Consider the following 27,885-nt stretch of genomic DNA (forward strand, 5'->3'; position numbering starts at 1 on the left):
AATATTCAGGATTCTGCATTCTATAAAGCTTTTAATTTAAACGAATAATTCATCGGCCGCACTGGATCATTCAGGCATACATACAACATACACACATTGCCCACATAGCTGGCCAAATAAATTCACAGTCATTATAAATCAATTGTGTCTCCTCAGTTCCCAGTTGTTAAAGCCCAAGCTGCAGTTGCTCATCCAAATCATTGGCGCCATGACCAACCAAATGATTGAGATGGGGCCATGAATGAGCAAGTGTATGGATGGTATGGAATGGGATGGAATGCGATGTCGTTGTTGGCGGGCGGGCGTTGTTGACACAAATCAAAGCAGCTGCGTAAATCTTCATCAAACAATGTTGTCGCCTCCACTGCTCCAGCGCTTCCTTTTTCCCACCCACTTTGCCACTTCCCCACTTCCCCACTATTCCACTCTGCAGCTCCCCCAAACCAGGGGGATATATCTCCAGCTACAGATCGACGCTGGCGGTGTCGGCAAAAACGAATGAAAAATACGCCAACTCACGGTCAATTGCAATTCAATTAGACGCAATTAGTGCCTGGGCACGCATCGAGCAATTCATACATACATACATACATACAAACACAGATACGTTTAGCGCTTGTGCGTTCTCCTGAGTGGAGAGTGTAGATAACTGAGATGGCTGAAGATACAGATACAAATACAGATACAGATACAGACACTGACATGCCATAGATTACATAGTTGGAAGAGCTGACGGACAGCGACGATGACGGCGATTTTCTCCACTGGCGAAATGAGTTACAAAGTCTGGCATTTTACAAATGGTTTAGATAAAAAACAGTTTACTTTTCAAGCATTCGATTTAGTCAAAAGTAACTCCCTTAGACCATTGTTATAAGACCTTTAAGATTTTAAGTTTTCTTTTTATTATTTTATAAGGCGGCAGTAAAGTCTCAAGATGGTAGTTTGATTTTTGCCAGTGTTTCAAAGGGGCAAGTCATGATGTGCAGTTGAGCTAGGCGTCGCCTGACCCTTCGCTTCTAATGGTGTACTTGCAGATGAAGATACATCCACGGGCACAGCCACATGCTCATCCTTGCTGCTGCTGCTTCAGCCGGATCCATCTACACCACCTCCATGCCCAGCCGGATCCCAGAACTCATCCCATTTTCTGCGGCAGCGGCAGAAAAAGTATCTCATTAGACGTGCAGCTACATGGCAACGGCCGCTTAACTCATTCATCATCATCAGACGGTGGGGGCGGACATGGACAGGGACAGGGATACGGAATTGGTCTCGGAGTATAGCCGAGGCTATAGATACGGATGCGGATACATGGGATGCAGGCTTTATGACCCTCGCCGGCAACATGCGACTGCAGCTTAATTGCAAAATGACCCAATGAGTTGGCATTGTAGTGTTGGTGAGCTAGTAGTTGAAGCTGAGCTGCAACGGAGCTGGGTTCTCGTTTAATTAGTCTGAGCTCTGATTTTGTAGGATCCGCCGACAACACAAGAGCACACAACACAACACAACACAGAAATTCCCGTGACGTGGCACATAATTGGCTGTGCAGCTCAATCTCTTGTTTGATTTTCCCCATCATTGGCTAAATATTTCAAAGCCCGCACGATGACAGTGGCAAAAAAAAAAAATGAAAGATATATATGTATAGGAAATATTATAAAACACCAAATCCAAAGTCACATCTTTGGCTGCTCAATCGGGCGTGCCTAAGTGGAGGCGAAAGGTTGAAGTTGAAGTGCAGCCAACTGACAGCAGACGACAATAGGCTGAGTCAGTGGATCTACTTCAATAATCACATTACTGGCTACCCCCGCCGCCCAGCCATTTAATTTGAACAATGCCCCACCGACACGGGCGTATTTAATATTTCACGATTCGCCGCTCGAGCTGAGATACAAACTCAAGGATACAGAAGATACAAGCTTTGTCAGTCAGCTACTTATGACACTTGAGCCCGCATTTATTGCTCGTTTACAGTTGGCCAAGTCAGCCGCATCATGCGGCCTGGCTAGCAGGATGCTGGAATGCCAAGACTCATTTATTTGCCATCCATCCTTTTGCGAACGAAGCCATCTCCACTCCCATCTCCTTGTCCATCTATCCTTGTGCTTGTCGTCTCACTGAGCCGGAGGCATTACAATGATTAGCAGTAAGTTGTCGTGACATTGACAACTTTCGCAAGTGGAAACTGTAAACCATTTCGGCTTTCACTTGATTCCCCCGATTCATGCGGTAATTATTTCTGCTTTCTGTCATGAATTTTCCATTTGGCCAGCCACTTGGGGCTGCCATCCACAAAAATTCCCACTTGGCTTAACTAAATGCGTACTCGAATTGCTTTTTAATTGACTCGGTTATCTGCAGGCCGTTTCAATTTCAGCTCTGCCATGCAAAGAACATCTTCACTTTGTCTATCATTCTGTCATTTTTGCCAGGCACATTCTATTTTCCTTTTTCCTACTTTTTTTTTTATTTTTCGTCAACGTATGTGTGTGTGTGTATTATTGGACTGCTCCTACATGACTTGCAGTTTATTTGCCAGGACTTGGTCGATTATTACATATGGGGGGAGCACAATTTTGTATTCATTTTTTGGGGGCCACTTTTTTTGTGGCGGATAAAGTAAATGGTGGGGCAGAGTGTACAACTTAATTGCAGTTTTACATGCTGCAGTCCTGGGAACGGCAACAGATGGCAAAGGACTCGCCCACGAATCATTTTAAAAATGCTGTAAATATTTATGCTCCCCTCGTGTGTAAGCACGGGGACACCTGTTCCCCTGTCCACCAGCCACGCCCCCCTTGACCGCCCCTCAGCGGCGGTTAAAAACGCTTGGCCATATTTCAACAGTGCAACGCACGGATTGTAAATGCAAATTTCGCATTTAGCACTTTTTTATGCGTGATTTAATTCGTTTGGCGGCGCTTTAATGTTTCAAGGTGTCCGTGTGCTTTTGGCCTGGTTAAATCCGAGTGGCTGTCCAATATGGTCGAGTGGTCAGGAACAGAAGCGCACCACAATGGCCAGCGCATGTAGACATAAAACGCCGAAAAGTTGTTAACAATAAGCGGGTGGACAAAGGCCGAAAGTAGCAGGATGTTGGCAGGATGAGGGGTAAGTGTTAGGGTGTTAGAGGGGGGTGGTGCGAGGTCAGGGCCAGGCAACGTGATCAAAATTTAGAAAACAAACACAGCTTGAGAGCGAAATGTGTGCCAAAAGTAATGTATGTTGGTTTTGGCCGTGTTCGAATGCGGGTGTGACTAGCAAATGGCCAATAGTCGTATAGCTGCGGTTGCTGCTCGTTCTCGGCTCTTTGCCATGAATATTTTTGCGTCAAATACAAAAACTTGGAAGCGAGACGATTGTGGATGTAGAATAGCTTAAATGCACCGCAAAAAAAAAAGGGAACAGCATTTAAAAGAGCCTTTTTTATGTTTTAATACACTCAGCCAATGTGTACTGCCAATTTTGGCAAATGTACTTTCTCTTTCTTGTTGATATAGCAATGAAAGGCAAATTGATGAACTCGTCTTAATGCCATTTTCTCAGTGCCTGACTTGTGAGTTCCTTTGGTTTCGGTTTCGGTTTCGACTCCATCTTTTGGCCGAAACACAATGCGTGTGCAGCAGTGGGCCAGCCAGTTGGCCAGTTGGCCAGTTTGCCTGCCTGCGACATACCACAAAAGGATTGCTCGGCTCTTATTTTTCTCCATTTTGCCCGCTTGCTGCACACTTTTCCTCCTGCTTTTCCCTTTTTTTTACCCTCTAGTCGGTTTGATCTACTGCGAGCTCTTTGGGCTTGGGGTGCCAAAATGCCCTGGCCCACTGTCATTGTTGTGTAGTTGCTGTTGCTGTTGTTGTTGCTGTTGTAGCTGCTGCCATTGCTGGTGGCACGCAGCATATTTATGGCCAGTGGGTCAGACACTGACAACAACAACAACGAAAACGAAAGCAACAACAGCAGCACTAGGCCCAGTGAAGAAGATTTGTAGCTGCAGCAGTGAAATTTGAAATTGAAAAATAGTTTGACTTTTATGAGCGGCGACCGACAAACGGCAGCAAACGAGTGCCGCAAACAACATTTGCCCAGTGCATGTTGTGGGCAGTTTAATGTTGCTGCCCCGCCCACCGACAACCAACAACCAACAACCGACAACCGACTGCTTTCTCCCACTTCCTTTCTTTGCTCGCATTTACTTATTTTTTTTTCGGCAGTGAGCGTGTGTGGCGTGCACAAAAAGCATTGCCTACTTTTCAGCGCCACGCTGACCGAGTTAGTACTTCAAAACAGACGAACTGGCTAAATAGACTGTGGACACCTGCTATCAACCATTCAAATTACTATTCAAAATTAAATTCACTATACACACTTTACATGCTGTGTTAATCCTACTTACTTACTTACCAGCAAGTAATTAATCGATAGACAACATATAAAATCATTTGTAAGCAACTTTTTCACCCGCAAAAGTGTAATTTTTTTCCAACCCAATGCTTGTGCGGAAAAGATAAATATACATGTTGATGGAGTGGTAGTCGGGCAATTCCCGCGATGCAAACAGAGGGGCGGCAGTGCCACGCCCCAGTCGCCGTGCTCCACTTTTCAGTTAATCAAAAAAGGGAAGCAGCTAAGTTAAATCATAAAAAATTGCGGGGCCTGTTTACGAAATAAAACATAAAGTACCAACGGAATATAAAAGTAAAACTGTGAGGAACTAAAATAAATAAAATCGGATGGAGGAGTTGTGAAGTCACTTGACTGATACCCTGTACTTTAATGCGCTAGTTCCGATTTATCACAGTTAATGCCTAAAATTTCTGGCGTTTATGTTACTTTTGCTGTTACATATTTTCTAAATCAGCCAGATGGCGATTGCATATACCCGCACGCACTAATGGGTATGAAAATCTCACTGACTTTCGCAATTAATTAGCAACAAAATTCAAACAAACTCGAAAAACTTTAAACTCGCAACGAGCGCGTTGATTTTGCGCAACCAACTTTTGTTGTTTGCAGTGGCACATATATATATATGTAGATGTAGGTATGTATGTATGTATGTATACCGCTGGGCATATACGCGGTATATATTGCAGGCTATATAAATATTTTATGGCAGATTTCGCGCCCATCGCCGCTGTTCCTGCAGCATACCATCCGGCGCTGCGGCGACTGCGGCTGCCGCTGACTTCCGGGAGTTGCGCTACAGACGAGTAATTATGTTCCACTAGCTTAAGCGCAGTGCACAGCGCGGCTGCTGCATCCCAGCACCACCCAACACCCCACAACCAACTTCAAAACCATACCAGATATATTCCAGATCCACTCAGATACACCGCACACACACACACACGCACACCCACACACTCCGTGGCAAAGTAATTAAAACGCTTGGCCCATTAAAAATTGTACTCCACGGAGCTGAACTCGAGAGTTGAGCCTTTCCTTTTCTGACTGGCAGCTCTGAACTCGAATAAAAACAAAGCTATACAAAACAACTTTAGACGTCTGCGCAATGGCATACATTTGACTTTAATTAGCTGCCACGCCCACCAGTCCAACAGCCGAACAGCCTCCTTGAAATGCGCAAAGTTTTCAATTTTCTCAGTTTTTCAGTATGCCAGTTGGCTAAAAAAAATAAATATATAAAACTTACTTGTCGAACTGCTTTAACGGTCCACTTAGCTGGCCAGTCAGCCTTTTAAATGGCTTATCGTCATGCCATAGACACTTCCAATATTTCTGGAATTATTGCTGATTTATGAAAATGCCAAGCATTTCGCAAGTTTCTTTCGATTGAACCACTTTTTTATGTTTGGCCACGGGGCAAATCTATTTTTCATGTTGAAGACTTTCAATGCCAGTGAAGTGCAAAGTAAAGTAAAGAAATATGTGCCACAAAAAATCCCCGACCATCTCGCAAAACGAGAAAACCAAATAAGTGGAAAACGAAAGAGGGACGACGAATGCAGAGTGGCAACTAAAGCTCAGCAAAAAACTTTGTATTTCAATCTGTGCAAGAAAGTTTCGGAGCGCCAGGCAAAAGATTGAATGAGTGTTAATCAATGGTAATGCGTGCTGGCAGCCCAAGGAGTGTAGAAGTATATATCTTCTACAGCAGCACCGGTGAAAAAGGTAGATGGCAAGTGCGCACCGAAGGCAAAGAAAACACAAATTTGCAATCAAAAATTTTACCCAGCATTGCACAGGGAAAAAAAAGAAGAATATTGTATAGAGCTGAACTGTTTCGAATTGCACTTGATTTTTTTTTTTCTTTACCACCGACAACTTTGTTAACGTTTTTTTGGTGTCTTGCGTTTTTTTGGCAACTGTCCGCAGGCTTATCCATATAGCCATTCCCATATATCCTTGCTATGCATACCAATACCATCACTATTTGCAATTTTCTTTTCGTGGCGAGCAGCACTCCTTTAATTACTGCCGCATGCAATTTGCATACTTCTCAAAACTGACTTGGCGCTGGCAATTATGCCAGATGACATGCTCGCCTCCATATCACATGTCCTCGTTCCACTGACCAGTTAGCAGTGACCAGTGACCAGTGAGCACCACACCCCGCAGCATTCGTCATAATAAAGAGCTCCAAGGAGACTCATTTCGCCTGACTTTGGGTTGGCCAATGCCTTTCGATCCGCCCAGCCAGCAGCTTCTCTGTGCGGGAACGATTGCGGTGTCATAAATTGCAAGCGGATGCCGTCTGCGGCAGAGATGGCTTATCAGCCTTATCATAGCTGAGAACTGGGAAGTTTCAGACCACCTAGTAGTGAGTCTATAAAGCTGGCTTCACTATTTTCAAAATGAGAGAATTTGGAATGAAAAGTATACCACTATATACTTTCAGACACCTTGAGATTGCTAAGACCTCCAAATCAAAATGTAATTCTTAATTAGATTGACAACAACACTGACATTTTGCTTGTTGAAAGTATGTGAGAGCATTAAAGCATTCCCATAGATTTATCATTGCTAAACAAGGCTGTGGCAGATTGAATTCCTATCCTAATAGGATTTTCAACTTCTGTGATACTTTGAAAACCCAAATTAGCCAGCTGCTCTGTAATCCGCAGACACCATCACCATCACTGGCACCCCCATTCGGTGCGGGTTTCGATTTCACGACCAGCGGCTAGGCGACCAGTGCTCCACTCTCGGATTGCGCCTTATTGAAATTGGACGCCGTTTGTGTTCAATTAGGCTATGCTAATTTGCTGCAAGAGTCGCGATTGCGACTCGTGTTGCACGGCTGTTGAAATCGGTTTAAAGTCTTTAAATGGACGCTTTATCAGCACGCTCGAGGTTGGCTGCTCGCTTCTGCGGTTATTTGATTTAGAATTTAAATGAAAATATTTCACAGCTGACATATTAGTAAATAAATGATTCGCTCCGCTGACCAATGTCCGCATTGACAAGCTGATTGATTGTCCTGCGTAACCGAAATACAAAAACGACGAATAATACACAAACAATTTCAATTGCGTTTATTTGCCTTTCGGGAACAACTAAAAATTTCAATGAATTGCTAAATTTGATTCGCCTGCCATACATTTTATTTATTTTTCGGCCGGCAATCATGTAAATATTATTTTTCATCAACAGAATTAAAATTGAATTTACATCCCAGCCCCACCACGTGTCTGTTTTTATTCCGCTCTCTCTTGTGTGGCATATCTATTATATTTTTTTTTCGTTAGGGGCGTGACATTGTGGTCAGAAATTGAATATTCCAATATATGTGTGCGTGTCGCACGATAATCCACTGGCCGGCAGTCAACTAATTATTAAAATTTGCACAGATTTCTGCATTTGATATAAATATGGCGCTGCGTTGTCAATCAAATATTGCGCATACGCCGCATGGGCCGCATGAGCCGCCAAACTCAAACTCAAAACGGAACGTAATCGTTTCCCATGCGCTTGATTGCATTTACTCCTTAAATGAATTACCAACACGCTGATGCGTTTACCGTCGATGAATTTGATGACACGGATATCAGCTCGATGCGGAACGACCAACGACGACTTCGATTCGCTCTTAATTGCATTAATATTGCGGTCGGGCCAAGGACCTTCAGCCCTCAGCTCCTTAGCTCCTTAGCTCCTTCGTCCTTGTCCTCATCGTTCCCAATCTGCGCAATTCAATTTGTCATCCTGGCAGGAAAGGCTGAGGAGAGCATCTTCAACCAGACAGCACCGAAATTCTCAATATCAATTTCAATTTAAAATTGTCTTTGCAAAGGCGGCGCGATTTTTGGTCCATGGAAACCGGAGACTACAGTTCCTGGAAAATTTAAAGTCTGTTTTAATTAGATAAGGCTGAGATCATTTCGCGAAAGATGAGAGCTCCTAAAACTTTGCTTATGTACTATACTCATTTTGTAAAAAAAAAAATATTCAGGCAGATATTCAAAGCAGCTGCCTACAATGATTTTGCTGCCCTTTTGTCGCCATTAGAGCCACCACTCAATATTCAATTTCTGGCCAAAAGCACTTTAATGCGCGAACGTGGTCGAGGAGCCTGAGTGCTGTTTTCCCTTATAAGCTGGGTGTTTTCCCAGACGAAATGGGCAAAAGTGAAAAGGGAAATGCCATTCCACGCCCACACCGTCAATTTGGACGCTTCATAACCGTTTGCCTGTGGCGCCCCCTTCGACATTTTGTCTCATTTTTGGCAATTTTTAAGCAATTCCATTTAATTTTATTAGTTTTTGGCAAAACTCAAACAACTGGGACACAACAGCAATAACAACAATAACAAGGTGACCCATAACCCATACCCCATACCCGTACACATTTGGATTGACCCCATAAAATCAGAGAGTGTGGCATAGATCCGGAGATACAGAGATACCGAAATCGGTCGGATACATATTTATATGGCATTTGTTAAGCTTTTCATTGGCCCTGTCCATTTTTTGAGATTTTTATTTTATATCTTCTTGCTGGCTCCATCGTCTCGTGCCGTCTCGTCCGCCACATAAGTTTTAAGTCATAAAAAGTCCATAAAATGCATTCGCAACTTTTCTATTTCTATTTTCTACCCCCAAAAGCCTGTTTCTTGTTGTTTATTTTGGCATTTTGTTTTTCCCCCCACGACTGACTGGGTTTGGTCCCTGATATTTGATTTTATTGTCGTGATTGAGCAAAATGATGTGCCAAATGTGGGTCCAAGTCCAAAGCGTGTGGGCTTTTGGGTCCAGTCGGCCAGTCGGCCAAAGAGCCAGTGAATTATGCTCAAAAGTTCGCCACTTAAGCGTCAATTACTTTTACGGCTTAATTATGCGACCCGCATCTGTGGAGTCATCAGTTTGATATTTTATTCAGAAACGCTCGCATGCCATGCAAAGGGCACATAAAAATCGCACAAAATTAGGCGACTTCAAATGTTTTTCCAACAGGGGTTCCAAATGCGTGCAGGCGGCGCATTAGAAACAATTGAAAACTCTGCACAATATGAAATGAAAGTTGGCTTCGAATGCACAAACTGGAATGCAATTAATTAATTGCATTTAAACGATGTCGTGGCGGTGGGTAAAATGCTTCCTCGGATTTTCCCATTTCCGGTTTTATGTGCGAGAAAACTTTGACGACGGGCGAACATTTTTCACTTCCGCACGGCATCACGTACAAGTTGGCTCAAATGCGCTTCTCTTGTGTGTAATCCCTCTTATATGGCCCATTGTTTCCACGATTTTCCATGATTTTCCCCATTTTCCTAGCTCTGCGCATTGCCTTTGTTTTCACACGTATTGATTTCAGGGCGCAAAACTTTGCGATAGGCTCCATGGCAGCCTCCTGTTACTAATTCAATTCCATTATCAACTCTATTGGGAATTTATTGGCGCAAGCGGACTAAATCATAGCAATTAGCCGTCCAAAAATAAGTCAATCAAAACAAAGCAATTGAGGTGAAAAAAAAAAAAAAACATACAAAACAGCAATTAGCAAAACATCGAGTAGAATGAAAAATTCACGTGAATTTCACGTTGAAAGCGCGCTTCCCAACGCATCTGACTTTCATGGGTGGGTTTCATGGGTTGGTGGAGGATGTCGGGGATACGGGGATTGCCGCATTTCATTTCGCAATAAACTGGACTTTACTCAAAATGAACGGCCAGGGCCTGCGAACGCAATAAAAATGTGGAAAAAAAAGCAGCAGAACTCCGCGCCGCACTGAGCAGAAACCAAAACCAACAAGCAACATCTGATCGGATGGTATGGAATCGAATCGAAACGAATCGAATTGCATGGTACCGACTCGACTCGACTCGTCTCGAATGAAACGAGCAGGAAGAAAACCAAACCAAACCGAAGAGAAGCAAACCGCCAAGCCAAATCAATGCCCACAAATGGCACCAAACAACATGGGTGTGGTGTATGGTGTATGGTGTGTGGTGTATGGTGTGCGGATGATGTGAATACATTGAATGAGGAGATTTCCCAGGGGCATACTGATTTTAGGCACCACCGAATATCCTGCAGAAATCTCAGACGAAGGATTAAATCAATGTACTGCACTGTATTGCCTAATTAGGAGGAGAACGGAACAATTAACATGATACTAGTTTTGAAATCTAAAGCCAAAACACAATCTCCGCATTTCACTCGCAATTCAATGCCACAAGCCTCAGAAGCAGAAATGGAAGTGTAGTAAATTTAATAGATTCAAGATTATCACTGTGGTTAATATAAGTTATGGCTCTATTGTAACGGCAAGAGGAACTGCCAAAGAATGCTCTAAAAATAGCCACTTAAAGGTGTGGAAACTTTAAAAGAAAACTCCTTTTTTCAATTACCAAATACATTAGAGTGGAAAGCGTAGTACTGTGCATTCGAATTGAACGGTGTCGCGGTGGCGGTGGCAACATGCAGGTTCGTAAATTCAGAGATAAACATAAATCGAGCGTAATTCGGGCATAAAGCGCTGCTGCAGCTGCTCCGCGACCATCGCACATGGGCGACCCCATCTCAGGGCAGCTGTCCTCCACACACAAACGCGTCCAGGGACAATCGAAAATCGAATAACCAGAGGAAGGACTATTTGCACAGATCGATTAAAAATTGAATAGCGGCCATCAGGAGGTACTGCTGACCCACGACCCTTGGGGTAGTTTCCATTCCATTTCCATGGTGAGAGTACCGAACCGAAAGTCACCGTGAATGTATCTCGCCCAACAAGTGTCCGATCTGACCAAAAGGACCCATGTCCTTTGAACCCCCGTAGCCTTCAATGGCCGGGCAGCTTAAGGGCGCCCCTTTAAGACGGCCCAATTCCGCAATCCGCTTAAATTGATTGCACTTCCCTTTTTTTGTCACCGAGACACGATGCCACTTGCTCGCCTCTGTTGTCATGGCCACATGAAGCCCTCAAAATGCCCAGCAGGATGACAGAATAATGGAAGCTTTGCTGCTGTCCCAGTGCCAGTGTCCAGGACCCAAAGACTGCAACGAGTGCATGGGAATCTGTTAATTATAAATTCTCGAAATGCTTTTATGGGCAAAATTGTGAGTGCCATGTGCACTCATTGCATGTCATTGCCCCTCTTAGCCAAGCTGCTGTTTGAAAATTCTGCTTGTACTTAGCCTTGAACAACTCTGTGGTTTTATTGTTTTGTATGAATTTAGGCACCATTTTCATAATTATGTGATGATGTTTTTAAATTTTGAAACACAAGAATGTGCCCCTTTTGGGGTAGTTGCATAACAATCAGCAATCCTCTGCCATTTTTATAGGAATTGCAGCGATATAAAGATTTTGCAGGGCTTGTAATGGCTTAAAACAAGGGCTTAAAGTCTCTCGTATTTCAGCCACCCCCCGCTGGCGTCGATAAATATTCCTTGGCAGCGTTTGCAATGCTTCCGTTCCAGAGGCGGAAGGGATGGCCCAACACGTCCCAGTTCGCCTCCATCCACGGAAGTCGTCCTGCAGTGAAATGATTTTAAATAACAGCAGTTACCCGCCGTTTCCCCGGGTGAGCAGCAGCTAGTCCTTCGGATGGAACTCCCGCTGGTGGACACGCACACACACACACATATACACCTGCTCTCCTGCGCTGCCCAGGATTGCCAGGATTGAGTTTGTGCAGCAGGCAGATGGCACGCATTTACGCATTTTGTAATTAATGGGACAGTGATTATGTGGAACAACAGGCAAAACGATTAGTTGAACGCATACGCATAATGCATGTCCTTGAAATCGAAACCGGCAAACATTGCATTATCGCCAGCGGCAAATATTGCAATTAATATTGGGTCGTGCACAGTTGACTCCCTCGTATGCGGATCTCTGTCTCTATCTGTGTATCTGCGTATCTTTGTATCTGTGTATCTTTGTATCTGTGTATCTGCGTATCTGTGTATCTGTGTATCTTTGTATATGTGTAGCTTTGTAGCTGGATATTCGGATGTATGTATCTGCAACTGGGCCCGAGGGGTTGCGTTTTGTTTGTCCCGTTTTATGACCCAACTGCACGCAGGGCCAGCTGTCGATCCCATTCCCGCCAATATCCGCCCCTCCCCCCCCCCCAAACAAACGCCCCCGGCTTACTGCATTTATGAGTTATTTGGCATTCGGTAAGGACAATAACAAATGTCCCGATCCTCCGGTTCTCGTTGGCTGCACTTTGTGACGGTAGTCCGTAAAATTGTTTTGGCCTACGCTAATTTATCTGCAGCATTTGCCTAATTTATGTTATTGCCGAGTTGTTTGACCGCCCCTAAATCATATTGACGAATGGACAGATACCACGAATCCTGCTGCGCTTCTATCCACCAACACACACACACCAACACACACACACACACACATAACATCCTGGCCAGAAATCGTTGCTGCCGGCTTTAAAGCGTTGAAGGACAATTAAAAAAAGAGCCGACTGGTTGATAAAAAAAAAAAAAAACAAAAAAGTGGAGCTGGAAATAAATAAAATTAACTACGAGTTGCGGTTACACATTCCAATTTGCTGTTGTTGCATTTTATGCGGCTGTGAAAGAGGCGGCTATGAAAATAAAGTGGCCGTCCTGTAAACCCGCAGCTGCAAACCCCCCTTTTACCGGCGGTCCATTCACAGCAGAAAAAAGCACAAACAAAATTGAGAACAAAAAAAAAACCAGGAAAAGCAGAAAAATTCCAACAAATACAATGCGCAATTGCAAAAGCGTTAAAAAGAGCAACAATGTTGTGCACACCAAGGAGGGCGGCTGAGTGGGTGGTTGCAAGGTTGCCCCGTTTGAGCTGTTCGACATTGGGAGGGGGGAGGGGGGGGGAGGAAAACCCAAGGGGCATAAAAGCGTGTGCGTGGCCATAGAGTGGGAAAGTGGGATAGTGGGATAGGTGATGCTCTCGCTGTCTCGCTCGCTTCTGGTGTCTTTGTTGCCTTTCACAATAGTTTGCGTTTTAAACAAATGGAAAGCGTAGCCAAAAATAAAAGCCGAAACAATTTTATTGATTCGCAAACCCAGAGACACACTAGCATTCGAATTGCTGCAGTTACACGTTTATGAAAAATGCATTTTTCAATGCATGATTGATCAAATTAAATTAAGCTTAAGATTCTTAAAAAAGTTATAACAGCACTAAATCAAGAGAACTTCTTTTAAGTGGAAAATATCTCTCTACCTTTGAGTTTTAACTCTCTACAATTGTTTTGTTGCTTGCAGTTGAATGAAACCCTTTTCTCATGTACTCACACTTTTTCCAGTGTACCTACGCACATACAAAATTGCGAGGCAGCCGGGAAAGGTACGCAAAAATGTTGCCAATCGAAATTCCCTGGCTGGGAAATGCACTGCCGCCTTTTTTCCAGCCGTGTGCCATCATCGCAGAATGCGAGGGGGCGTGGCAGCGGTAGTTTGGTCCTGTTTAAGGAATAGAAAATGCTACTCGAATCGCCAGGAAATCGACGCGTGTGTTGTGTACACGAATTAAGTCCACTCACTTCAGAATGTTTCAAATGTTTCCAAACATTTCCTCGTAATAAAGTGCGTTCTGTCCGCTTTTCCGGCTTCAAATTTTTGCTGTTGTTGTATTTTATTGTGATGGAGAGTGGATATAACTTTTTGCGCAGATCTAGAAAGTTGAGCTTGTTGTTGTTGCTTTCGCTGACAGTGTTTGAGTTATTCTTCAGCAATTTCGCTGAGCGAGCAGCACTCCAAAACATAAAGTTTTGCAGCATCCCCAAAATTTTTGTGGCATCCAAACACACACACACACACGCTGAGTTAGCTGGTAAATTACAGATTTTGTTCTTTAATTTGGTTTAATAACTTTAAATTAAATAATCACAAACTGCTGCCAACTCGTTGGTTGTGCTTTCATTTACCTTAACGCAGAGTGTGTAGAAAATTATATACCATACTAAAATACTTTACTAGTGAGATTAGGCTATAATTTACAACTATAATAAAGTTTTCAAAGCAGTTAATAATTACCAAAATTAGTCTGGCTTGAGCAGAAATCTCAGTAAAAGGTGTATGTTTTTGAAAATCATTGTTGTGCAAAGGTTTGCTGTATGCCCCGCAGGTTGTAACTTGTATTTGTAATTAAGCTGCTCGCTTTAGGCGACTTTGTGCATTGTTTCATGGTTTTTACACAGCCACAACGGAATTTCAGTGAAACTTTCGATCCTGCCAAACCTCAACGTATACACTCCAGAGTACCAAACTATAATTTATGGACAGCGTATGCAAAACTATTCGCGGCCAGCAGTTGCGCACTTTAAAATGCAAATGCTTGCAGTTTGCGTGGAACGGGAGGGGCGTGGAAATGGAGTGGGCGTGGCCAGGACCTCTGCAAGATCAACAAGCAGTGTCAGATAAGATCCGAGTGGTCATTAGTGTCCGGCAAACAACTGGCGACGAGCCTGCCGCTCGAGGCATGGAGAAAAACAACAAACAGATGCGTACAAAAAAAGGAAAGCAAACCACTTGACCATAAAAAAACTTCACACCTCGCATTGTACACTCTGAAATGAGAGAGTGAGAGAGTGAGTGAGCGAAGGACCTGAAGTGTCCAGGAATAAACACTTGAAAATGCTGGCAGGAAAGGGTCGCCACTCGCACATTGTTGTTGTTTGCTTGACAAAGGCGCAGGACGAGGGAGAGGGACAGGACGAGGGACAGGACGATGGACAGGACTCGCTCTAATGGGGCGCAGTTGATGTCAGCAGGACACGCAGCGAGGGTGAAAGGTCAGCGGCCAATAACCATTTGAAGTTGGCATTTGGCCATCAGGCAAGCTGCGTTGCAATCAACTCCACTCCTAAGCAGATCAATTATCGGTAATTAGGCGCGCGTTTTCAATTAGCCAACTGCATTGCGAGCGTTTTGTGGTTAATGAGAGGCCCTCACACACACACACACACACACACACGCTGAAAACACAGTCGCTTTTCCATTTGAAAAGTGTGAAATTGCCGGGGAAACCCCTCGCCCAATTGGCATTGACATTTATAATTACGAACAGCCAGGCAGCGGCGCAAAAGGACCAGAAGGACGAAAAGGACCAAGCGAACAATGCCGCTGTCGGCCACTCAGACACACTCGATGGCAGCTACAGAGGCTACAGAGGCCACCCGCTACCAGCGACGGATACATCAGCGGATGAGCTCGATCTGGCACACACCCATCCAATCGACGGCCCAAAAAGACTCAAAAATTCTGCTTTGAATGAAACGAACGTTTGCATGTTTATGACAGGTCAGATGGCAAAGGACTCGCAGGAGGGCGGGCACCAAAAACAAAATTAAAAAAACAGGACCGCTGGCCGATGGGTTTGGCTAATTATGAGCTCATTGGAAACTATAAAACCAATATGGCGTTGAATGAAAAATGCAGCAATGCAATGTCTGCATTGGAAAAGCTAAAGTTAAATGGTGCTAAAACTACACTCTTTTGATAGAAATAACTATGAAATATGAGCAGTACTTGAGTATAAAAATGTTATTTGTTCTGCAGAACAGTAAGTAAGTAAGCAGGGAGTTTCATAAGTTTGGGTTTCCCAGAAATAGTCAATCATCTGATAGGAAAATTATTAATTAAATACTTTCAAGAGCTGGCTTGATGAGCGCGAGTTGCAACAATCAGCAGACCCATTGTATGCCCACAATATTTGGAAAGATAGTGATCTGTAAACCGAACTGCGTCATCGGTGGATGCAAGGAGAGGGTTATCGAGTTCATTGATCCCCCGTCAGATAGCAATATTTCCGCCTTGCTCCGGCTGCTCCTTCTTAGAATGTGCAGGCAAATGGTTGCCATATGGTGTGGAAGTGGATGTGGATGTGGATGTGGATGTGGATGTGGAAGAGCCTGATAACCTTGTTGTTTTGTGCCCATGGTGTTTGTGTTGCCGCTCTGGTTTCTGCTCCTGAGGTTGTCATTGTTGTCCGCTTTTGACACGCCAACATGACCGCAAATGAGATTCTGTCTACCTTTCTCTGTCTGTTTTTTTGCCCCTCTCTCTCACTCACACACTCACACACTCCCTGTCTCTTTTACGATTTTCCTGCTCTGCATCTCACTTTTTGCCGTTTACGCCCACACGCACCTATTGAAGGACCTGGGCACAGGATAACCCTGACTGCTGTCCTTGTTGTGCTGCTCCTGTCAATGACTTTTCATAAGGTTCATTTTGCTGACAGTTCATATTACGGATTTCTTTTCCCACACTGCCAAAGGTGTTCTTCCTGCAAATTGAATGTTTAGTGGGTAGTTTGCTGCTAAAGTGAGAGTTTTTTTTTGGGGGAAGGGGGGGGCGCCTCATCAATAACTTGCAATTAAGGAGCCCTTATGCGGGGAGGTGTGAACGAACGACTCCTTGGCCGATTAGAACATTGGAAAACATTTCGAACAAGCAAACAAACAAAGCAAACGAGTGCCAGCAATTTCCTCTCACTTTCTATATCTATCATTCGAATGATTTGGGGGAGATTTGGATCTTGAGCCGACTTTCCCTCATACTTGTAGTTCTCGGCCGCAATCCCCTTGGTGGTTCGGTGTAATTTAGATTTATGCGCCCCGCGGATATTCTCACCCCTCTCGTGCACAGCGAGAAACGGGGCTGAGTTCTAGTTTGGTACTTTGATATAGTGCAAAACTATTATGCAGCTGGATAGTTAATTTGTAAATGAGCAGAATGTAATAACCATAAATTAGTTATAAAATTGAATTGATGTGTTTTTGAGACGCTTTAGGTACCCCTTTTTCTGCCAGTGCAGCTTATATGGGAATCTCGCATCGAAGTCCATCTATAGTGTGGAGAGCCAAGCCGCATTTCGCGTTGATTATGCTTGATTTATATGACAGGCGCTGGCCTGCGAGCAAAAGACCTTGCCATGAGGGTTTGTCGCCGCAGAGATGTTGCCCCGGGAGATGTGTTAATCCATCGCAGCTAGGACTCCGTGGGTTTCCCATGTCTCTCGCTGACTTTTGACTTTGGTTCCGTTTTAATTGAGCGCCAAAGCACGGCTGTCCGGGCCACGCCCCCATAAATCAAGCGGCCAGTCCGCCTGTCAGCCTGTGAGTTATTCACTCAGCCACAATGTCCAGCTGTCAATCATTGGAGAAGCAGTTTGCTGCGTAAAAAAGGAAACGACAATTTAACGGCGGCAGTCAAGTGCCGCCTATCAAATATACCCTAGAAATAGTGATTAGGGGGCGCCACCCTTTCAAGGGAAACTTCATTAGACCAGAAAACTCTGGCTGCTGCTGCCCCAGGGCCAAAACGGCAGCCACTTTTAATGAGCCTCGAACAGATTCCTTTCAAGGAGAGTGGGTAGCAAATGGGGGAGTGGTTGGAAATGGGTGGCAACGGCAGCGGGGGAGGGGGAGGGGGCGGGGGAAAAGGCACGTGACATGACAGTTGGAGATTTTCTTTATTTCCCAGCTTCAAGCTGCGAGCCTGCTGGTGATGATTTTTCGGCTTGTGAGACATAGGAAGTTGTTGAAATCTTGTGATGCATTAAAATTTGCATGTTTTGACTTGTGTGTGTGTCTGTGTGTGTGCGTGTGTGTGTGTGTGTGGGTGAGTCCTGTGTCTGAGTGCGTGTGAGTGACAGTTGTGTGTCAGTGGCACGCTTTTCCAGCTTTTGGGACACACACACACTGGCATTTTATGCAAATGTCGCTTTTCTGCGTAGCTGCCTCGCTTTTTAATGAGCACACACACACACACATACACAAACACACACCCACAAAAGGTTGGCACACAACCGCATTAGTTGATTGTGTGTGTGTCTTATCCTCTCCTCCCTTTTGTGAGTGTGTGTGTGCGAAGTCCTGCGACTGTGAAGCAATTAAAATGAAATAAGCTTGGTTTTTTCACCCGGCAAACAAATTTCCACTGCAAGACAAATGCACAAATGTCATAGCCACACCGAAAAGAACTCTCTTGAATGATGATTAATTTGCTCCAAATTTAATTTGAGGAAACTTTCAGCAAACTATGCTAGCTTCATGATAAATTACATAGTTTGATTGGGCTTTAGGTCATTAATAGAAGAATATATATAGATATAGAAGTGATCAATTTGTATTTTTAATTGAAAAACGTTGTAGTTATAATGATTTAGCGGAGAAAAGGTATACTTCACATATTAAATTTCAGCTATATGTAAATTTCTTTTGAAAATTGAAACTAAAAGTGAGTGAATGGAGCATTTGCGTTGGGATCACGTGCCAATTAGCCGTCGTGACCCACTGCAACTCCGTACTTGGCTTCCTGGGCTAAAAGCCCATTAGCCACTCAATCAACTGGCATCGAGTATTGCTTTAAAAGCATTTGCAATGCTCCCATGCCACTTGGCTGCATTGCATTTGTATTGCATTTGTTATGCCCTTGTTATCCTTGATCCTATTTGCGCTTTTCTTTTCTTTACTTTACATTTCTTTTCTTTTCTTTCCCCATGCCATTTTCTTTCTATTTTCTACTATTTCTGTTTCAGCTTCTGCAGTGGCCATACAAAATGAAATACGAATGCGTCATGTGCATAGGTGTGAAGGTTGCCGCGGGCGAGCAGCTGAAGCTGCAACATCAACGCTGCTGCATAAAAGGCTAATGCCCCGGGAAAAGTGGAGGCCGACCTGCCATCGAAGTGCAAGTGCCATGGGTGGCAAGGTGGCATGGTGGCTTAGAGGTGCAACAGCTTGCCAGGTGCAACTGCATAACAATCTGCAACTGCGACAATCTGTTCCCATTTAACAGCAGTGAATGTTTTTATGGCCAGCCGGAAGCGGCTTTCAATTTCAGTGTGTTAAAAAGTAAATCGAAAGTTTTTTAACAAAATCGTCTTTTTGAAGGAAGCTACTGGAAATTAAATTCATTAAAGTATTCAGTTTCATTTTGAGAAGTAAGGTATCAACTTGTGGCAGAAAAAAATATCATGAGAAAAGTTATTGAAAAAGTGTACATTAATTAAAAGTTAATATATATGTCAACCATTAATTGTACGTCTAGAAACGTTTTACTTTTCCTTGGAAATTTGGAAAAACAAGTTCGTATTGCTTTGGCAAATGTTGCTTTCATCATTGTGTCGCAACACTTAACGAAGGCAACATGCTGCGAGAGAGCGGAAAACTAAAATGCTTAGAAACATTTTGCCGTGTTGTAGCAACATGTCGCATGTGCCTAAGGGCTATTGAGTTACGAAGGGAAATGAGTTTATTTCACTATATCTTATTTTGAAACAAATTACTCATAATCTAGATCTACTTATTTGCCTACAAGAACACTAGACAGTTCAATTAATTCATTTATTTATTTATTTAGTTTTATTTTCATTTCCAAGAGCAATTTTTTAGACTTAAGGTCTTAAATTAAACTAGGTATTTACTTAAACATCTGAAGCGTGTCACACAATTAAAATTGACCAATAATAACTAAATACCTCATTTCCCACAGCTTACGACAGATCAAAGTCCAAGCGAAATTGAGCAATTCGAGTGGGAAAACCAACAGGAGATGGTAAATGCTCAAAGGCCATTGATAATCCTTCGCCAGGACGACAACAAAAGCTGGTTCATGGGGATAACTCAATTATGCGGTAAGTTATGGACACGAATCGAGAGCCGGAAAAGTGGCCAGAAGCCAGTTTTGTTGACCTAGCCTGACCCCCGAGGAGGGATAAAGCCTTTTTGGCCACTTTGCTGTCAAATTAGTGCCTAGTTCGGGCCGCATAATTGGCCCAGCCGAAAGTTTTTACACGCAGCCATAAAAGATTTATGGAAATTATGCATGTGCTTTTTTTGGTTCGCTTTTTTGTTTATCCAGGGGGGAGGGGGGTGGATTTATGAGAGGTGCCAATAAATCACATGGCGAGTGGCCCATTAATTGGCTGCAAGCGCCGTCCGAGAGCCAAAACAACACTCGACCAGTTGCCAAAGGTCACGTCCTGGCCACATGTTGCCCCGCACACACACGAGCAACATGCGGCACGAGAGAGAGAGCGCTGTGTGGCAGCAGCAGAGCAGCAGAGCAGAGTCTGACTCGTGACCAGACCACCGGGTTCGAAGTTCGTCTCCGTCCGAAGTGAAAAAGCGTGAATGATATGCGGCATGTGTTGCTACCCCGCAGCAGCAGCAGCAACAACATGGGGCAGCACCAGCAGTAGCAGCAGCAGCAGCAGCAGCAGCCGAGCAGCGGCAGCTGCGATTGTTGTTTAGTTCTTATCCGTGGCTCACAGCGTTTGGTTCGTCGTGCGGTTGCTGCTCCGTGGCGTGTTTGGCCGTATATATATCTGTGCCACTGCTGGCGCTTGCCACTCTGCAGGCATTGCGATTCACTAGATGCTGTAGTGTGCTTTTGAATTTTGTTGTGGCCCCAGCCAACTTGCAATTTATGTGGCTAATTAGAGGAAAAGAAGGCGGCGTCGGCGGACCATTTGTGCGTGACTCTCGATTGCCGTAAGTGCTGCGCATCCTTTACGTTTCGTGTGCCGTGCCCCTACCGCCCACCAAAAAAAAAAAAAAATACAAAAAAAAAAAAAGAGTTAACACAACGTGCCGGAAGAATAATAATACACTCAAGTTATCAAAACACTTGAAGGGAACTGGTAGAAGTGGAGTCCCAAAAATCTGCAGTGCAAAAAAAGGGAAAGCGAAAGCGGGAATTGAAATGGAAATTTAGGGCAAAAGCGGATTACGAGCAGCCATAACAGCCGAAAGCGGAAAATTGAAAATGAAAACGAATATCCAAGTGCGGGAAAACAAACAGCAGGAAAACTGAAAAGTGAGTTGCGGAATATTCGGAAAAGTGCGTAGACCAGATAGAAAGACAACCAAGTAAATCATTAAATCATATGGAAATGTGAACGCGTCACGCTGCCTCATTAACGATTACCCATTTACCATTTCCCATTTCCCGAAGCAACTAACCAACCAAACAACACAAACAACACCGCACTCCAGTTGCGTGCGGATCATCAATTAATTCCAGTCAGTTTTCGCACTTTAAGCGCCAAAAAAAGCAGCAATAAAAAGGAGTATTCCACACAAATTAATGACACAATAACACACTGCGGTTTCATTTGTAGTGGTCAGTATCTCAGCATCGTGTGTGTGTGTGTGGTGTGTGTGGTGTGTGTTTTCCAGAGTGGGCGCAACAGTTCAACTGCCATATAGTCCACCCCCTCTGGTTTTGAATCCGATTCCCATCCGATCCGATCCGATCGGTCGTGTGGCATATAATTTATCACAATTGTCATCGTCTGGCGGGGCAAAGTGAAAGTGCAACGCAGCATCCGCAAGATACAAGATACGCAAGATACAAGATAGAAAGATACAAATTGTTTATGCAGACATCTTTGCAAATACGGGTCAGTGCATTGGAACAATAGCTGCGAGCAGCAAAAGTTTTCCTCTCTATCTGTTGGCCAAGCAAAAACATAAATTAAACTTGCCAGTTGGAAGGCCTTGAAAGTTCCTCTGTCTTTTGGATTAGCTAGCCAGGGCAAACCAAAGAGCAACCGGGGTAAGTTGGTCCTTCTTCTGATTTGTACTCACAAGTCCGCCTTCAATTCGCAATGCCATTCCATGCCCATCCCAGCCCATCTCATCCCATCCCATCCAGATCCCTATCCCTGAACAGCTAGCCGGCCAGGATCCACAAACAGTCGAGGTTTGCTTTTGGGACAGATTTGTTTGCTTTTCAAATTTCCATCTTTGCGTGGGATGCTGTAGTGATGGTCACTCGAGGGCTGAGATTTATGTCGTGATTATTGTTGCTATAGGAAAGGCAAAAACAATTTGGGCCTTGAAAGTCATTAGTGGGGTAGGTTGCTCAAAGTATTTAAAGCATAGCAATTTAATTGTGGCTTTTGTTCTATTCTATATAATTATGTAGAAAAGAGTGTCAGTTTATAATTTAAATTTGCACAAAGTAGTAAGTAAAGAACTCCATATTCTTGCTTCATTACAGTTTTACTTATTCTCAACCAATTAAATTTGTTTTGATGAATACATTTCCCCAGCTTTTCTCTTTGCTTAAAACACGTACCTAAGCTTTCTTGATAAAGCCATTCATAAAAACGTAAAATCTACTTGTTCCTCTTCATTTGCCGGTAATTTTTTTAGCGGCATAGCGGCATATTTTCTCCTGGCTACGCAAACTTGGCAACCTTGGCCACCTTGGCAACAATCCAGTCAAATCCTTGCATGAATTTCGCTAAGCGCCTCTTGCCGCCTTGCAGCCAACACACAACTTCCATGTGCGTGGCCCCATTCTTGGATGCCTGGCTACTGGGTACTGGATACTGGATACTGGGTACTGGCCCATATGGCGCACATAAAAAGCAAATCACAAAATCCACTGTGCAGCTTCCTTGCCAGCCCCTCCTAGCAAAATATAAGCTCTCATATAAACGCTACAGCCGCAGGATATTTGCAAAGCCAACGCCCCTACTCCAGGATCCCGATCCAGGTCCTGATCCTGAGCCAGTGTCGGCACGTATATGCGCCATATGCCATATGTGCGCTAGCCTGTCCAGGGTTTGCTCCATTAAAGCAAATAGAAATCCAGTGTATATTTACTATATGGTATAAAGCGAACTGAAAAACACCCGCACAAAGTTGAAAATATGAACAAAGCGAAACAAAACCATGCGAACCGGAGCATTGCGAAAATTGCGAGCACAAAGTTTTGGGGCAGCTGTATGAAAAAGAATTAAATTTAGGTAAATGCATAGAAGGAATTCAATTTTTAACAAAATGCTGCAAGCGTCACAAGCGTCAGTTCCACATGAAATGTGTACTATGTGCAAATATGTGAGGGAAATGGGGAAAATGGTAAAAGCGTTGGCATCACTACGCTGCCAAACAATAAAACTTTCAATACATATTTTATTTGACTTTCTGCTGCAATTTTATGCATAATAAATCCTGCAGCCAGAACAATTGCTCCAGACCTCGAGGGCTTCGGGCAAAATGGATAAATATTATGGGTAAATACAACCAGGATGGCTGCGAAAGCAGAAATTATCCTGCCAGCGACTTGTGCATAATGAAGAGACTCTCCTGCATGCAGGATAAGCGAATGGCGACGCCATTGGCGATAATCATTTTGGAAAATCCATTAAGCCCGGAATAAAATAAATCCAGTTTGAGCTGATTGCTGCACTAGCAGCTGACGCTGCTCAGGATCACGCATGGCCATCGGGGCATTTGGGAAATAGATGAAAATGAATCCTGGCACATTTTCCAATTAACGAAATTTACAAAATGCCAACGCGCCTCGGCTAAGCCGTGCAATTAAAAAGCTAGAGCACGTAGAGTGCAATGTGGGCGGGAAAACCGAGTGGGCAATCTAGAGCGAGTGGGTGGTGTGAGTTGGGTGTCGCTTTTCCAGGTGCAGTGGAAAATGACGCCGCTTTCCCCCCCCCCCTTCAGCCGCACGTAGTATGCAAATTATTGCAAATTATCGGCGTAAATTGCATTTGGCTTTAATGAGTAGCGCGTAGTAGTAGAGTGTCTGTAGCTGGAAAGCTTCGCCCTTCGCAGCTCAGAGTTCAATTATGCTTCCGCATCTTGGTTTTCGCCACTGTTTGCATTTCATTTCACATCGACTCCCCCCCGTGCTGATTTATGTATTTTAACCCCCCCTCCACTGACTTTGCATATTTACATTGTATCCTATTTCCAAGAGCCGAATGAATCTGCCGGATGGCTAGGCTTCGATATTATTTGCGTGTTGTCACGTCGCAGCTTTCGAGCACTCGTCGCCCTTGTGAGCGGCGAATGTGGAAAGTTGCCTCCTCGGATATTTGTAATTCTAATGCCGCTAAAGTGCTCGCCGTGATTTGCATACGCATCGATATCAATGTGCCCAGAATGCCTGGACTTCAGCTCTCCAGACTTTCGTTGACCTTACACGTCTCAATTGCAGATGGATGTGGCATTCCTTGACCTCGCTACTCGGCTCAAGTGTCTGGATGGCGATAGACATGTTATAGGCACGGGCACCTCTTATCCATCCCATAATGCTAATTGCCATTGCCCAGCTAATTGCCGGCAATTCTGGTCTGGTTTTTGGTCTCAATGCGTTCGTTGTCCGCGGCTGTGCCATAATTTATCAATTTGCTCGGACTGCCTCTGTAAACGAGGCAAATGAAGCGAGCCGGGAAAAACGAGCTTATCTCATGTCAAACACACTTAAGCAGAGGAAAAAGCGAGGAAAAGTGGAAACCCCAGCCGGTGGGAGATTCTCGTGTAGGTTGCTTGTAAATTTTTATTGGCCCTTAATGCAATAGAAACTATGGAGCCAACATGAACATTACCAATTGAATTGGAAATGGGTATTAACATGGCCATCCAGTTACATTCGAATTTCGAATCGGCAAATCCCATACACAGCAAGAATCTAGTGGTTATTCTTAGTTAAATGAATGTTGAATGCTTGATCTTAATTAAATTATGATCTCTAACTTAACTTTGGAATATTAACATTTTTATGAGATTTAAAATAGTAGTGATTTTAATAAAATTCAAATAAATACGCTCTTTAATTTAAAATTTTTTTTAATAATTTTACTCGAGAGAAACCTGTTATATGTATCTATAAAAAAGTAATGCAAATAAAAATCTGATAAAAAACCTCAAAAAATCTCCGTGTAAAGGAGAGCGAGCAAAAAGGACAATTGCAGGAATGCGGAATGCTGTTGACCAAATGCGATTTTTGCATTAAACACGGCGGATTGCCTTTACCTTGCTTTTTTATAAGAGATTCTCCCCCGTGATATCCGCAACGAGCTTCGATTAATGTCTGAGTCGCCTAATTGGCTTTCTGTGTTGCGATTTCACCTGAATTGCTGTTGCTGCTGCGGATGCTACTGCTGCTGATGCTGCTGCTGCTGCTGCGGATGCTACTGCTGCTGCGGATGCTACTGATGCTGCTGCGGATTCTGCTGCTGTTGTCGCGACTCAAGGATGAAACAAAAAGCACACCGCAAGCATTTGCATTTAGATTGAAAACGCCCGGCGTTCGTGGGTTCGATTTGGGTTTGCTTTTTTCGACTGTCGCCCGCTTCGCTTTGACTGATGCAAGCTGAGGAAATCAAAATCTCGCTAGCCCGAAAACGAACAAACACACACACATGCAGGTAGACAATAGCAAAAAAAAAAAACCGGCAAAAGAGGAAAATTTTTGGGGGAAAATGGAAATGGAATCGGTGAATTGTTGTTTGCACTCACTCCCCGAGTTGCCAGTCGCCTCATCGATGCAAAACGCTGAATGGGGATTTTTGTGGCAAATCTTAATTAAATGCATAATTCGTATTTATTATTCAAATGCTGTTGATTTATGCAAAGCGCGCGTCGTCGCTGCTTTCATAAATATCAATTAGAATATTTTTACGTTTGCCAAATATGCCGAGGAATTTGCATGCCATCGATTCAAAATTAAATAACTATTATGGTCAAGTGGTTTCTATCACAATTGCAGAGTGAGAGGATCTCGAAATTGTATCCTTCCCATCACATTTTGCGGTGCGTTTTGTGCAGTTTTGAAAGCGGAGCTTGCAGCCCTTTTGAATAAATTAATGTCAAAAGTACTTTGGCTTTGGCTTTTGATTTTGATTGATGATTGTGCGCCTGTATGAGCAGCATTGCCTTAAAGCTCCGCTCCACGAACAGCAAAGGCGACCCAACAAAGCGAATGCCAAAGCCAACCACTTGGGGCGGTCTTGGTACTGAAGTGGCCGCCATCCAGGATGCCCATCCCCAATCCCCCCCTGCCAATCCATTCGATGCCATACCAGGCCATTCCCTTGCCAGGACAATGAGCCGAAGGGACGGAGCGCCTCTGCGTGTGTGCATAGAAATTACGCATAAATAACCAGCCATGAGAATGCCCGACTTCCGCCCCAAAACCACCGGCGACCCCCTCTCCCCCCCCCCCCCCCTTGCTCTACCAACCCCCAGCATTTCCCAGCGTTTTCCGGCTATCTCCTGCTGCTTTTGCAAGCGGCTGCATCATCATCTTTGTCATCCTGCTCGCTGCATCGTTGACAACGCCAATCCACGCAGTCAATGACAGCCGACTCTCCTCATGTCCTTCTGACATGACTCGCACAGAGCCTCGGATCTGGCACGATACACTACGACTTATTCCTGGTTCCCAAATTAGTCCTGCAATCGAATTCTAATTATAAGAATATCAGAGCTTTGAGGATTTCACACTATAAATTCAAAACCAAGCTAATAAGTATGGTTAGCAGTTTGGCTTGGTCACTTTGGTTTACTTTATTAATTATAATATAGTCTTCTTTATGTTGTAGCCTAGTGTTTCTAAAAACACGACCTTTTGACTTCTTACTGCACTAGCACCCTCTAAACTCATCGTTTTTGTTTGCCGTGTAATCATGTGCCACACGCACGTGCGTGGTCGCATTATGATGCTGGAGATCGAAATGAAAATGGGTCTGGAGCAGCACGCTGATGGGGCATGGAGGATGTGGAGCTGACTAGCTGGTGGCGGTGGGGGTGGGGTTGGTGGCGTTGGAGGTGCCTTTGTCCCGACCACAGAGGCATCAATCAGCTGTGTGCCTTGATGCTGCCTTCGATGATACAAAATCATGCGAAACTTCGAGTTGCTGTTGCCATTGCCATTGCCATTGCCTTTGGCTTTAGCTTTGGCTTGCCTTTGTTTCTTCCGCCTGTGTTGCTCTTTTTCTCGTTTTTTTTTTGTTTTTTTTTTAGCTCGGCCTGGGCGTGGCCCTGTAATCAATTACGTGGCTTCATTAATCATGCAAATACCAACAGGAACGGTGCACAGAACGCAGAACACAGAATGTAGAATACAGAACACAGAAGCTGAAACAAGAGCAGTATTGCCATTATTGATTTTGTCAAGCGTGCGGCTGCTTATCAGCTAGCTGACGTCAAAGTCTCCAGAGTTCTGCTTGAAATTAATAAATTTTCCCAGAAGCCAAAGCCAAAGCCACAAGACGACAGTCAGTTAGTAAGATAGACGGACAGTGGGGCAGACAGACAATTTTCTTAGTATAGCACCGGTCTTATCGGAGACATCCATTGTTGTTGTTGTTGGTGTGTGTGTGTGTGTGTGTTGAGCACATTTGCATAATTTCCTCAGCTCAGCTTCGTTTTGACAGGACTCTATGTGCCATATTCAAGGTTAGTATGACTCTATGTGCCATATTCAAGGTTAATTTGTTTCGGCAAACAAACTTTGACTGCGCCCCCAAAGTATGCTAATATTTTCACATCGGCCCTCTGCCATTCTGGATTTTCAATTTGCCTTCGACTGGCATTTTATTTGCAGAAATATTGAAGCACTCATAATGAAGTTTCATGCCATATGCATACACGCCTTTAAGGCGTATACCATACACACACACATGTTCCAACCGGATTGTGA

At 44.0% G+C, this 27,885-nt stretch overlaps 3 protein-coding genes across 8 annotated transcripts in view; 2 read left to right on the plus strand and 1 right to left on the minus strand.

The window, feature by feature from the left end:
• Positions 1–17,032: 17,032 nt before the first annotated feature.
• Positions 17,033–19,221, plus strand: LOC120454297. Its single transcript, XM_039639493.1, has 2 exons — positions 17,033–17,082; positions 18,981–19,221. Exons 1-2 carry the CDS (start codon positions 17,033–17,035, stop codon positions 19,219–19,221), a joined length of 291 nt encoding a protein of 96 aa, XP_039495427.1.
• LOC120453434 lies at positions 17,241–17,510 on the minus strand. The gene has a single exon (XM_039638141.1). The coding sequence runs from the start codon at positions 17,508–17,510 to the stop codon at positions 17,241–17,243; it is 270 nt and encodes an 89-aa protein (XP_039494075.1).
• A 1,479-nt stretch (positions 19,222–20,700) lies between the features above and the next one.
• LOC120452556 (nephrin) overlaps positions 20,701–27,885 on the plus strand; it is a 65,827-nt gene continuing 58,642 nt past the window's right edge. For 4 of the 6 annotated variants that reach the window (XM_039636834.1, XM_039636832.1, XM_039636833.2 and 1 more), the window contains exon 1: positions 20,701–21,270. The gene's annotated coding sequence lies outside the window, so the exon portion shown is untranslated. Of the gene's footprint in view, positions 21,271–21,673; positions 21,988–27,885 lie in introns of those variants that run through there. The other 2 variants (XM_039636830.2, XM_039636831.2) reach the window with 2 other exon arrangements.

Source organism: Drosophila santomea, chromosome 3R (assembly GCF_016746245.2).
Source record: "Drosophila santomea strain STO CAGO 1482 chromosome 3R, Prin_Dsan_1.1, whole genome shotgun sequence".
NCBI classification, from domain to species: Eukaryota; Metazoa; Arthropoda; class Insecta; order Diptera; family Drosophilidae; genus Drosophila; species Drosophila santomea.

Bases quoted from the DNA above. Each gene is read 5' to 3' on its own strand.
- LOC120454297 (XM_039639493.1), top strand. From the start codon at position 17,033: ATGCGCCCCGCGGATATTCTCACCCCTCTCGTGCACAGCGAGAAACGG. The intron at 17,083-18,980 runs CTGAGTTCTAGT...TGCAGTGGCCAT, and splicing joins GTGCACAGCGAGAAACGGGG to ACAAAATGAAATACGAATGC.
- LOC120453434 (XM_039638141.1), bottom strand. From the start codon at position 17,510: ATGGGGGCGTGGCCCGGACAGCCGTGCTTTGGCGCTCAATTAAAACGG.